This window comes from Cynocephalus volans, chromosome 5 (genome assembly GCF_027409185.1).
Source record: "Cynocephalus volans isolate mCynVol1 chromosome 5, mCynVol1.pri, whole genome shotgun sequence".
Lineage (NCBI taxonomy): Eukaryota > Metazoa > Chordata > Mammalia > Dermoptera > Cynocephalidae > Cynocephalus > Cynocephalus volans.
This window is the reverse complement of record NC_084464.1, coordinates 113,925,643-113,937,622: the sequence shown is the minus strand read 5'-3', so window position 1 is coordinate 113,937,622 and position 11,980 is coordinate 113,925,643. Positions and strand designations below refer to the sequence as shown.

General features: G+C 38.1%; 1 protein-coding gene across 1 annotated transcript; it reads right to left on the bottom strand.

The window, feature by feature from the left end:
• Window positions 1-315: 315 nt before the first annotated feature.
• Window positions 316-11,701, bottom strand: CCN6 (cellular communication network factor 6). Its single transcript, XM_063098349.1, has 6 exons — window positions 11,654-11,701; window positions 7,686-7,983; window positions 5,673-5,912; window positions 2,829-3,022; window positions 1,003-1,305; window positions 316-399 (listed from the first exon to the last, which is right to left on the bottom strand). Exons 1-6 carry the CDS (start codon window positions 11,699-11,701, stop codon window positions 316-318), a joined length of 1,167 nt encoding a protein of 388 aa, XP_062954419.1.
• Between the last annotated feature and the right edge of the window lie 279 nt (window positions 11,702-11,980).

The window sequence follows — 11,980 nt, the reverse complement described above, 5'->3', positions numbered from 1 at the left end:
CTTCAATAAAAATCTTGTACAGATATATTTTTATATTTATTTATAATTTATATTTTCATATTCTGCTTAAGTTCCCTTGATTCTTTAAAAATAGGTATTGGGAGTAGAAGAACACAATATAAATATTTCCACGTAATATTCACTAACTTTTCAGGGATAGGTTTTATTACAACTATTGTGGGTTGTTTTTTTTTTTCTTCTTTGCGTAACAACTTGTTTGCACTCAAAAGAATCTGTATTAAATTATTTTTAAATGTAATTGCTTTTTTAGAAAACCAGTTGATTTTGTAATAATGTTCGTATTTTTCAACAGTGCTACTTGTTTTTCATGTCACCATTTATACAAATGAACAGAACATTACTAAGCTTGCTATCGTCTTCCAAACTTGAAGTAAATGGCTGTAAAAGTGGTGAAATTATTCCAGTTACTGTAATCTCTGGTTTTAGTCTTTAATATTATTTTTAATCATAATTTATATTTTAGAGGTATAGGTGATTTATCATTTAAGGAAATAATTTTTCAGAGCAATCTCTTTTTAAGCCAAAATAATCTGTTGTGTGCTTTTAGAATGTTTTGTTTTTAAAGTTTCTTTTCTTTGCAAATTAATGATACTGTTCTTGATCTTCATCTTGGAAATTTAGTTTTTTACGGTATTTGATATAAAAACTTTTAGATTAAATTTTAATGTGCTTTTTACATATCTTTAACAAAGTGTTCCAGATTATTTTGTAAAATGTTTTCTTGTAAATTGTGTAATTTTTCCATTATATATGGAATGCTTAGGTGCTACCAAATGTGTGTGTGTTGCATAATTATAGGATATATTTTAGAAATGAGTCCAATTTTAAGTTTTTTGAATTTTATGTGTGTTTTTAGGAGAACCTTTTTAAAAAACCTTTAATGCCTTAAAATACAGTGATCTGAGAATAGCTAGGCATTCTTGTTTTACCACCCTTTTATAACCACTCTCATTTTTTGATTATATAACATGATAGACTAACCTTAAATTTTCCTCCATGTGCTTGTAGAATCTTGAGCTCAGAAAATATATCTCCAGGTTCTCTGCAGTTTCTCTGACATACACAAGATGTAATCCACAGCATCTTCCATTTAAATGACCCTTCATTTGGGCAGTCAAATTGAATGGTAATCATTTTAGACTTATTAGGGATGCAGCATCTCTTATCCAAGCATATTCCACAAAATGTGGGTTTGTAACTTTGAGTGCTTGAGCATCCAGAAAAGACAAATTTTTCAGCTTTGGAGAGTTGGAAGGTAGGTTGGCATGTTTTTCCTTTGGGGATCTGAAAAAATACATACAATTAAGAAGTCATTCTTTAAATTTGATTATAACAGGTTAGAAAAATTATGTATAGCATTTTGTAGCACAAACATACAGATACAGTTATTTCTAGGGCATTAATAATAGTTTCTGTTTAGTGACTTCCAGCACCCTCTCTTCTCTACCTTTAAAATCCCCTCTCACCAGAGGTCCGTTCTCCCTGTTTTTGCTTCAACGTATTATGGGACTCACTCAATGTTCTTTGCTATCTATCCTTTACTCAATTCCACAATAAATGGAAATATCTGTTGCATTTGATATAAGGGGCCATGTCTTATTAAATATTTATTTACCTAAGACTTAGTAAATTCTCTGACACAGCTCAGACAGTTTTGTGTGGGTGAGTGAATGGATAAATATCTTAATCCCTATAAAATTGAATTGTCAACTTGTTAATATGATAGAGAGTAACTTGGGAATGAGAAGAATTTTGTAGCATTTCTAAAAATTACTCTTTTGAGACAGTCACCTTGCCTGGTTCAAGCAGAACCAGCTCTAGTATATCAAGTAATTTTAGGGTAAATATTTTACTATAGACCTTTGGCAAGTTTACCATCTAAGCACAGAGCATTTTGAAAATGGTGTGGTCCCCTCCAAGTTGGTGATATATATAACAGATCAGAATTTCTCTACTCTGATGTCCATAATATCTGTTTTCATAATTATGGTATAGCAACCAAAATCTTTTATTCATTGCTTTGATTCCACTACATACAATTAATATAGAGGGGGAAAAGTTAGAATTTGAAAAGGATCTACTTTTAAAGAACAATATACATGGAAGGGTACCACAACAAATCAGGCTGATCAAGACCCTCATTATTAAGCTGAATCAACAGGTTAACATTAAATCTCTGGTTGGTAAAATTTTTCCCACAGAGTGCACCTAGATTAATAACTGTTTTCCTCTGAATAGTTTGACTTTAAGAGTTATAATGAGATGGTTTATTTTTAGAAGAACCAAACACCATCCTTCCCTCACAGAACACACCACATACACATACTTACTGTAGTGGATTGAATTATGTCTCCCCAAAACACACTGAAGCTTGAATTGTGTTCCCCAGGTTTTATGTATTGGAAACTTAGCCCTCACTGAGACTGTTAAGAGGATGGGAAATCCTATTATGGTAATTAAAAGGTCAGAGCTTTGAAGAGGTGATTGGATTGTAGTACCATGCAGTAGTGCATGGATTAAAAATGGTGGTCAGGGCATGGTTCTAAGGGCTTTAAAAGAAGAGAGTCTCTCTTGCTCTCTCTGCTTCCACCATCTTGCAATGTGAGACCCCTGCGTCACTGTCACCACCACTAGATGGACTTTGGACTTCTCAGCCTCAGAAAGTGTAAGCAATAAATGTTTTTCTTTATAAATCACCCAGTTGCAGGTATTTTGTTATAGGCAACAAAAATGGACTAATACACTTAACATTTTCAGGAATCTTTTAATATTGAATTATAATTAATTTAAATTTAATTATACTTTACCTTTACTGTCTTTGATATATTAGTGTCACAAGGCTGGATATAACACAGTCTTTTCTCTTTTCTCATTGCACAATTGCTGTTTTCATTTGTTACCCTAGTAGATACTCCCATCCCACAAGTTCTGGAGCAGGGAGTCCACTTTGTTGCTTGCACAAGACATTTTCTTTTCCAAATAAGTGGGAGATTCCTATAAGCTAAAATAAAGGGGGGAAAGTACGTATGTATACATATATATGTACTAGTGTAGATGTATAATTTTTAAGCTAGTATTTAAGCAGTCTCAGTCTTTGTTTTTGTATAATGTGACTCAATGAAAGAAGCTTATGGTCTAATTCATCTTTCTGTCTCCCCTTTTCCCACTCCCCAAATTACCTTTCAATCAAATGTTACAGTCCAATTTCTTAGGAGTAAAAATACTTTATCCTTGAAAAACTAGATTTACCCATTTGTATCTTTCTGTTTAGCCCATCTCTGAGTACTAAACCTAAGCTTATATCCCAATTGATACGTCTTTTCCTGGTTCTTGCCTCATACTTGATATTATATCCAATAGACAGTGAAATAAACAGTAGGATTAGGGAATTTGAGATATTAATCAGAACAGTGTGTTCTGAATGTTAAATTTCACAAAGTTAAAATCTAAAATAGAAAAATTATTAGACTATCAGACCAGTTTTTCTCCACTTGTTTTAATCTAGTTTTTTAGAAAATTCTCCAATGGATTGAAGTAATATTACACTGAACTAAACTAATTATCATTGCAAATATGTAATCTCTTTCATTCAGCTTAATTGTTGCATTCTCTATGTTATCAGGCCCATGATACTCTTCATTGGCTAGCCATTTCAAATCACTTATGGCTAGACAGGGAATGAATGGATGGATGGCTCTATGGATAGGTCAGTGAGTGGATGAGTAGATAGATCGCCTCCCACTGTATGCTGCCTAGGAGAAACGGGAGGGGAAGAGAGTAAATAATGAGAATATAAGAGGGCAAAATAATTTTTCCATCTCCGTGTAAGTCCATTGGGAGCTTCTTGTTATACTCATCAATGAATCAGACCCTTGATTCATTTTAAGCAAACTGCATATTGGTTTATTGTCTTAAAGCATTTCCTTAAGTTTTAATGTGCATCTTAAAATGGATACTTTGGGAGTAAAGTTGTAATTTGAGTCTGCAGTTAAACGAAGTTCTGACTATATTACTACAAAATATCAATTTAAAACTAAAAAGACCCAGAAAATGCGTTTTTGATAGTTACTTTGAAGTATGTGCTATCTTTGAATAAAATGATAGTGTGATACAGCTGTCAGTGTTACTACGGTAAGATCTTGCAATTGCACATGGAACTGAGGGAGAGGAAGCGGAAACATGAAGATACCTGGAAGGTAGACAACAGTTTAAAAGACCCCAGTGCAGGAAGCAATTAGAAGCCTGACACGCATCTGCAATAAATAAAAGCAGGTTAGATTATCGCATTACCATCTGCAATAAATGAAGGCAGATTAGATTATTGCATTATCAAGTAACCTCACTTAAACCAAGAGCTGCAGTTCAAGAATTTGTTTAACGTTCATTAAAAAGCAAGAAAACTCGAAGAGATTTTTAAAGTAAAAGCTTAGTGTTTGGTGAGCATTGAGAAAAGCATGAGGGCTTTATGTCATTGCATGCTTCTTACCAAGCAAAAGCTAGATTCCAACCATAGGCTATATAAATTACTATCAAATATTTCTTAAAGTGTGTGTTTTTGTCTTTGTGGTTCATTTTAAAAGCCAAATTCCTGTGTGGGCCAAAAGTACAGTTTTACAGTTAAACAGAGGAGAGACATTAGACTGAACATATACTTCCGTTGAAACATATCTAGGCCTAAATCTCAAATACCAGAAAGCACTTTGGGAGATTTTTCTTATTTTTTGTAACAAAGGACTAACTGCTTTAGAGAATGACGATCTCATGCCTCCCCAACCAAGCTCAGTTGAATCCAGTAAAACTGCTCTAACTCCACAAATGAGACCAACTTGAACTTGATACAAAGGGCTTTACTTGTGGGAAATTGCTGCTCTAAGATAGTCTCTCCAGGCTGTTTTTAAAATTCCTGTCCCCAAAATACCCTGGCACTTAAATAAGGTGCTAACTTAGAGCAGACCACAATACAAGGTTTATGAATATATTTAAGCTATCTGCAAATGGCCAGGTGCTGAAGATGAGTAATAAGAAATTTTATTTTTCTGACTACATACATACATGGGTGTGTGTGTGTGTGTGCGTGCGCGCGCATAGAAAGAGATTGATAATTGTGAACTTCAATACTTAAATTTTAGAGTGAATGAAAGGACTTTATTAGTTTCCTGTTTTTAGAAATAATATTTACAAACTCAAAGCATGTGTCAGTACTCAAATATTTTTAATTCCATTTCTGCTTGTATCATACAGAAAAGTTGCCTTTGAAAATTTTGGAAACTGAATGGTCAAACTTCTTGCTCATAATAGAACAACAGAAATAAAAGTTTTTTCCAGGGTGCTTGTGAACGGTTCTGGCTAATTTTCCTGGCAAGAGGTTGGAAATAAGTAGACATAAAATTGTAGAATAGTTTCCTGACCTAGCAGAGCTTTTAAAAACTGGGATATTTTACCAGAAAATTCCAAAACATTGTAAAGTTTCCTTTTCAGATCCTTAGAATATACCTGCCTGAGGCAAAGACTGAGTAAGATGGTACACTCAAACTAAATTTCACTCTGACTACAAATGAGTTAATGCTTACTGAGTACCTGTTGTACATAAAAGAAATATGAAGGAACTCCACCAAAAGCCCCACATGTAAAATAGCTCTACTTGTGAGCACCTGGCACTGTTTTGTAGCTTGAGAGCTGCTGTTGTAATGGTCCCAGGCCACAGTTTGATTGATTAGACTTCTTTCCACCTTCAGCTTGAGAGCAGTCAGTGTCAGCCAGCTCTGGTATGAACAGAGGCGTGCATCCAATGGCCCCACTCACACAGAGGCAGCTGAACAGGGGACTGGGCTGGAACACTTGGCCATTATGATAATGTACCCTGTTGAATTCACATCCAACACCTACAAGGTCTGAAATGAGAAAAGAGCAAAACTGCTGAAGAAGACATAACATGTAATCGTCTAGATCTCCAGTTATAAACCTTAGAAGAAACTGCTATCTCCTTTATGAAACAGAGTTCTCAATTTCTTAGGCCCCATTCGGAACTTCCTTCAGAGAATGTCTGTAGAAAGGTTAAAAAGAGGCCTTGGCATTATATTGCAGGCTAAAAACCCCAAATAGTCACTTCCAGAATTAAGAACAAGTAATGGCCTTGTTCTGGAGTAAAGTTAATAAAAAATCACTGTAAGTACAGCAGTGAGAGGATGACTGTAAATCTGAGAGATGAATTGATGCTGGTGAGACTGAGTTTTCCCCAGATGTTCAGCAATAGGCAAGGATATATTCTTAGGAAGTCAGGATAAGTGAATGACTGAGGAAATGCAGTTTATTTAACTACAATACTGCAAGGTAACTGATATTTTAAAGAGGAAAAGAGGATTGAAGGAGACGCATTTCCTCTGAGGGACATTCTTGACCTGGATCAGCAGTTCTCCAAGTGTGGTCCACCAACCCCTTGGTAGTGGCTGAGACACTTTCAGGGAATCTATAAGGTCAAAACTCTTTTCAAAATACTAAGATGTGATTGGCCTGTTTTGCTGTGTTGATATTTACACAGGTGGTGCAAAAGCAATGGTGGCTAAAACTGCTGGCACCTTAGCGTGAATCAAACGGTACAGGTAGTCGTATTTTTCCTTGCCATGGACTTGTATTAAAAAAAAAAAAAAAAAAATAGTTTTACCTAAGAATATCCTTAATGGCACAGTAAAAGTTATTGATTTTATTAAATCTTATAGGAAGCATACATGCAGCATTTCTGTGTGCTAAAGTGCAATAGCTATCTTGGGGAAAAGCACCTACACTATTGTTCAAGTTGTGAGCCAAACTAACCACTTTTTTAGTGGGAATTTTATTTGAAATGACTATGAAAACTATGGTCATTCAGACTTGGGTATTTGGGAGACATTTTCTTGAAAACAAACAGTAAAATACTGTTACATCAAGGAAAACAACTGACAGTATTTGTTGCCAATCATAGAATTCAAGCTGGTAGTAATTTGTCTTCCCATGTAGACTTTTCTACAGAGTGACTAAATGCCCAGCTGACCTGAATATTTCTGTTCCCTTAGAAGTTTTTTTATTCTAAATAATTTGGCAGCCTGAATTAGTGTCAATGTGTTGTAAGTTTAGATGGTCTGAATCAGTCTCCAGAGTTTAGATCCATAAAGCTGAGAGGTGGTTTAGGGGTGACCCCATCTTCTTTTCACAAATCTGCTGCAGTAAAAAGTACAGTAACTTGGTGTTTATTTGGGAAGGCTGAGATTAAAATAATACATCTGGATACTAGATAGACATTCTTATAGTTTTAAGCAAGATTATTTTTTAGTTACAGAAAAGGCTGAATTGAGATTGTTTCTGACAGTATTAAGAAACGCTGTCATTTTCTGGCACTTTAAGAAGTCAGACTATTTACGTAATTGTCTCCTACTTTCTGTCATTTCTGAGAAGAAATGCAAGATCGCTTCAATACAATGAAACTAATAGATTTCTGAACATGTGTAAGCATCTGCTAATTTCACATGTCATCTGATAGGATGAAGCCAGTCCCACTGGTACACGAAAACTAAACCCACCTCATATTTAGCCAAACTAAGCAGATCACTCCAAATTAACAATTGGGAAAATTAAAAAAAAAAAAATCTGTCCAGGCAGCTTTTTCCAACAGGACCAGAAGAGACACTTACATGCACACACTCCAGTCTCGTACCTAGGCCTGTCTGCCGAGTAGTCACAATACAGCCCTTTGTGTGGGTCGCAGACGTCGGCCTCATTGCAGATGTCCCCTGGTTGCTTAGCACAGACTTTACAGCATCCGCAGCCATCCCTCACCAAGCTCACTCCAGGAGGGCAATTGGGCTTCTGATGAGCGCATTTGCAGGGCCAGTGACAAAACTGTTTACGCCGATGTGCTTCTGACGCTTCTCCGGGTCTGCCTTCAGGTGTTGTGTCTAATGGCCCAGTGCCCTGTGCCCTGCAGCAGAACTTCATTTGATAATAAAGGTGATGTTAGAAATGGTTCCTCAAACTAACTTCAGATCTCCCCCAAATAGGTAGAATAGTGTGGTAAATAATAATAGTATCTAACTGCATTGGACACAATCACTCTCTCAAACTAGTCTTCACTTGTTTGCCAAGACATTGCTCTTTCTTATTTCTCTTTTCTTAGTGACTGCTCCTTCTCAGTCTCCTTTGCTAGTTTCTTCTTGTCTTCCCTATCTCCTGTGGTTAAGACCTCTAAAGCATATTTCCTCATGATATCTCATATCTCCCACCCTGACCTCTCTTCTGAACTCAGACTCAAACTGCCTACTTAACACCTCCACTTCGATGTTTAATAGGCATAGCAAATGTAATATGACCAAAAACAAACTCCCAATTTTCTCCTTTAATCTTTTCTTCCATACATTTCCCTATTTGAGCAAATGCCAATTTATTTTCCAAAAAACCTTGAGGTCAGAAAGTTCTTGACTCTTTCACATTTTACATCCAAATCCCATCAGTAAATCCTGTTGTTTATACCTTTAAGATATACCCACTCTGATCATTTCTTAATACCCCCTCTGCTACCATGGTGATCCAAGCCACCACTGTTTTTCACTTGGATGATTATAATAGCCTCCTAAAGGTTCTCCTTGCTTCTCCCTTTGTCCACTCAGAACCCAGGCTGCTTTTTTAAAACATGTTTGTTCATGTCTCCCCCTGCTCACAGGGAGTGACTTCTTCATGGCTTCTCATTTCATTGTAAAATCCAAACTACCCTCCCAGGCCCTGCAGCATCTGTCCCTGCTCCCTCCCTTACTTTGCCACTGCCACTCCCCCACCTGTGCTCGCTTTGCTCGCTTCACTCCAGCCACGCTGGCCACCTTGCTCTTAGAATACTCCAGGTCTGCTCTGCCCTGGATGTCATCACTGCTCACTTTCACTGTCTTTAGGTCTGTGCACAAATTTCTCAGCAAGGCCCTCTTTGGCCACCCTTTACAAAGGAGCGCCCTACCCCAGTCCTTTCCCCACAGACCCTCTTACCACCTGCCTTATTACCTATGTATTTTAGTATACTTGTTTATTTTCTGATTCCCTCCCCACAACAAGCTTCTCTGCAGCTAGCAATTCCCATTTTAGTGAATGCCGTCACCATCCATGCAGGTCCCCAAGCCTCTCCTTCATCCTTCACACCTGAAAGTCACTGACTTGCAGGAAAAGTGGAAGCTCGGATGCACAGCATTCAGGGCCCTCCTCATCACTTGTACATTCCTTGGGTTCCACAAAGTCAGTGCCTGCAGTTCCCTGCTTATATAATGGTGTTCCTTCTGCCCGGAACGTTCTTCACCAGACCCCATGCCCTTTTCATGTAATTATCATTCAAGATTCTGTGCAGGTATTACCTTTTCCAGAAAGCTTTTTAAAACCTCCCCGCCTCGTACAAGTCTTTGAACTGAGATTACTCATGTAAATGGCTGTCTCCTCTGCTAGCCATAAAGCCACCCAGGCTCAGGCACTTGTGGTTTATTTGTGGGTGTACTATTGGCATCTAACACAGTGCCTGGCAATTAGTTTATGTAATTAACTCTCAGTGTTTATTTAATGGAACTGAGGGCAGTTGGATTGATCCAGAGATCTAAACCTCTTTCCAACTCAAAAACTCTACATTTAGAAGTATCGGTGTGAAAGTCCACTATTAAACCTTCAGCCTTTCTTCTTAACACTGGTAAAGCGTGTATGCCCCAAACTGCCCACCTGGGGACGTCTGTTTATCTTTCAAGTCTTGAGGCATTTCTACATCATTTCTGAAATCAAAACAACACACAGTTGAAATCCAAGGACACAGAGAAAATCATGACTGAGATTCATGATTAGTCTGAGAAAAGGCAAGTATTATATACAGGAGGATAACGACAAAAATAACATCTGACTTCTCATCAAAAGAAGGAGGAGGAGGGAGAGGAGCAGTAGAAGACACCCAGAGACAAAGCTAAAAGAAAAAAAAATCCTGTTAACCTAGAATTCTGTATCCAGTGAAGCTGTCTTTCAAAAATAAAGACGAAATAAAATATTTCCAGATAAACAAAAACTGAGAGAAATTGTCACTAGCAGGCCCATCTCATAAGAAATACTAAAGGAAAACCTTCAGTCAGAAGAGAAATTACAGCAGATAGTAAGTAACTCAGAAAAGCAGGAAGAAATGAAGAGTCCTGGAAATAGCAAATATGTCGGTAAATATAAGGAATTTTAAATTTTCCTCTTTTCTTCAGACATATTTTTGACCATCTTCGAAAGCAGAATCCCAAGACAATGGAAGAGGCCCTAGGGTGGTGCAGCAGAAAGGATCAGCGTGTGGACAGCAGAGCTGAGCTGTGGAGTAGCTCTGTGGTCTTAGACAACTTCCTGTCATTGGATCTTGGAGGCACCATCCTCTGTAAAGTAGAATTAATAATGTCCACCCTGTGAGCTTGTACTGACGATGAAGATAATGGTTAAAGAGCCCAGCACCGTGCTTGGTATACAGCAGATGTTCAATAAGCGGTAGGTTTACCAGACACTTCAAAACTTTATAAGAGGGAAGTTAAAGCACAAAATAATACTTTCTTGCCGTTCTATGTATAACACCTTTTTTTTTTTTTTTTTTTTGGATACATCTGTTTATGTTGGAATACTTGCTGTTTAAGAACATGTGGCAGCTCTCAATCTGCAAGTGACCGGCCTTTTCTCAGAATGGTGGAATAGGAACGGGCAGGCTAATCTTACTTCTACCAGGGAAGTGCCCCTCGGCATACCTGCAGGAATGACCTGGCTGACATTCTTGTCATGACCCTTTTGAAATCTAGAATTTCTCTATAAATAATATAACAATTTCCAATCCTTGTTTTCTAAGATATATCTATGACTTACTGCCTGAATCAACTATTAGCTCACAGCCATACCCATGTTTTCTAAATCACCAGATTTCAAAAGCTCTGTCTCCTGTGCCAGCAATAACCTCCACTATGTAAATAAATCAATAAACAAGGCACCCTGTTTTAATCTTATTTAAAAATACCAAGGCAATGAATTGCTTGTATTAAATTAAATTCCCTTCAGTCTACTGCTTGAAATATTTCAGAGCCTCCATGGACTGATTCCCTCTCACGAAAAGTGAGAAACACACGGATTGCAAGAACACCAAGTAATAGAATGTTTAAAAATGTAAATGTTTGTCCCAAAGTGCTCCTTTCAAACAAGGACAGGCTTAACTGAAAAAAGTTGTCAAAAATCTGTCTTTCCAGGGGCTCTGTGTACATTTTGCAAACAGCTCTGAAAAGCTGAGCCCCGGCCTGGAAGTTTCTGTGCCAGGTAGCTCTGCCGCTTCCCAAATAGGCAGTGTGTGTTGGCCTCCGATAAAAAAAAACTATATAGGAAAGTCTGGGGACCGTTCAAACTTACGGAGAGTGGGCTTGAGTGCCATCTCCTGAAAGGGAGAAATGTTTTACATTTCTTCCATGAAGCTGATGAACTAAAGCAGAACTTTATTTGGAGAGGAAAATGGCTCCCTGTTTCTCATGCAGTGTCTCCACAAGGATTTTATCCCTCCTCTTCCCCCATCTTCTTGTTCACTTGGGCCTGAAGAAGGGAGAACAGATCTAGTCTCGGGAAGGGACGGAGTAAGGAGAGGACTCACCTGGGCCAGGCCAGCGAGGAGCAGAGCGGGCGGGAGCAGCGCCTGCATGCTGCCGGGCACAGAGACCCGGCCCGCGCGGCCCAGCACACAAAGCTCCCCTGTGTGCACAGCTCTGCAGAACACACACGCCTCCACCTCCCACGCTGCTACTTGCAGGCTGCACTTTCATTTTTAAGGATCCCTGCTAAGACTGTGCTCCCTTTTCTGTGACTTTCCAGTGTTTACCTTCACAGTTAGCGTGTCTGTCGTGCATCAGGAGTCCCTCCTGCGGCTCAGAAGGGTAGATCGAGTAGTGCCTTCTCTTTGAGTAGCTGTGTACCTGTTTCT

Excerpts from the sequence above, each read along its gene's own strand:
- CCN6 (XM_063098349.1), bottom strand. The coding sequence starts at position 11,701 with ATGCAGGCGCTGCTCCCGCCCGCTCTGCTCCTCGCTGGCCTGGCCCAG. Across the intron at positions 3,023-5,672 it reads AAGCTACAAAACAGTGCCAG|CTTATAGGAATCTCCCACTT; the intron begins GTGCTCACAAGT and ends CCTTTATTTTAG. Across the intron at positions 400-1,002 it reads CACATGGAGGAAAATTTAAG|CCATTTACTTCAAGTTTGGA; the intron begins GTTAGTCTATCA and ends CCACTTTTACAG.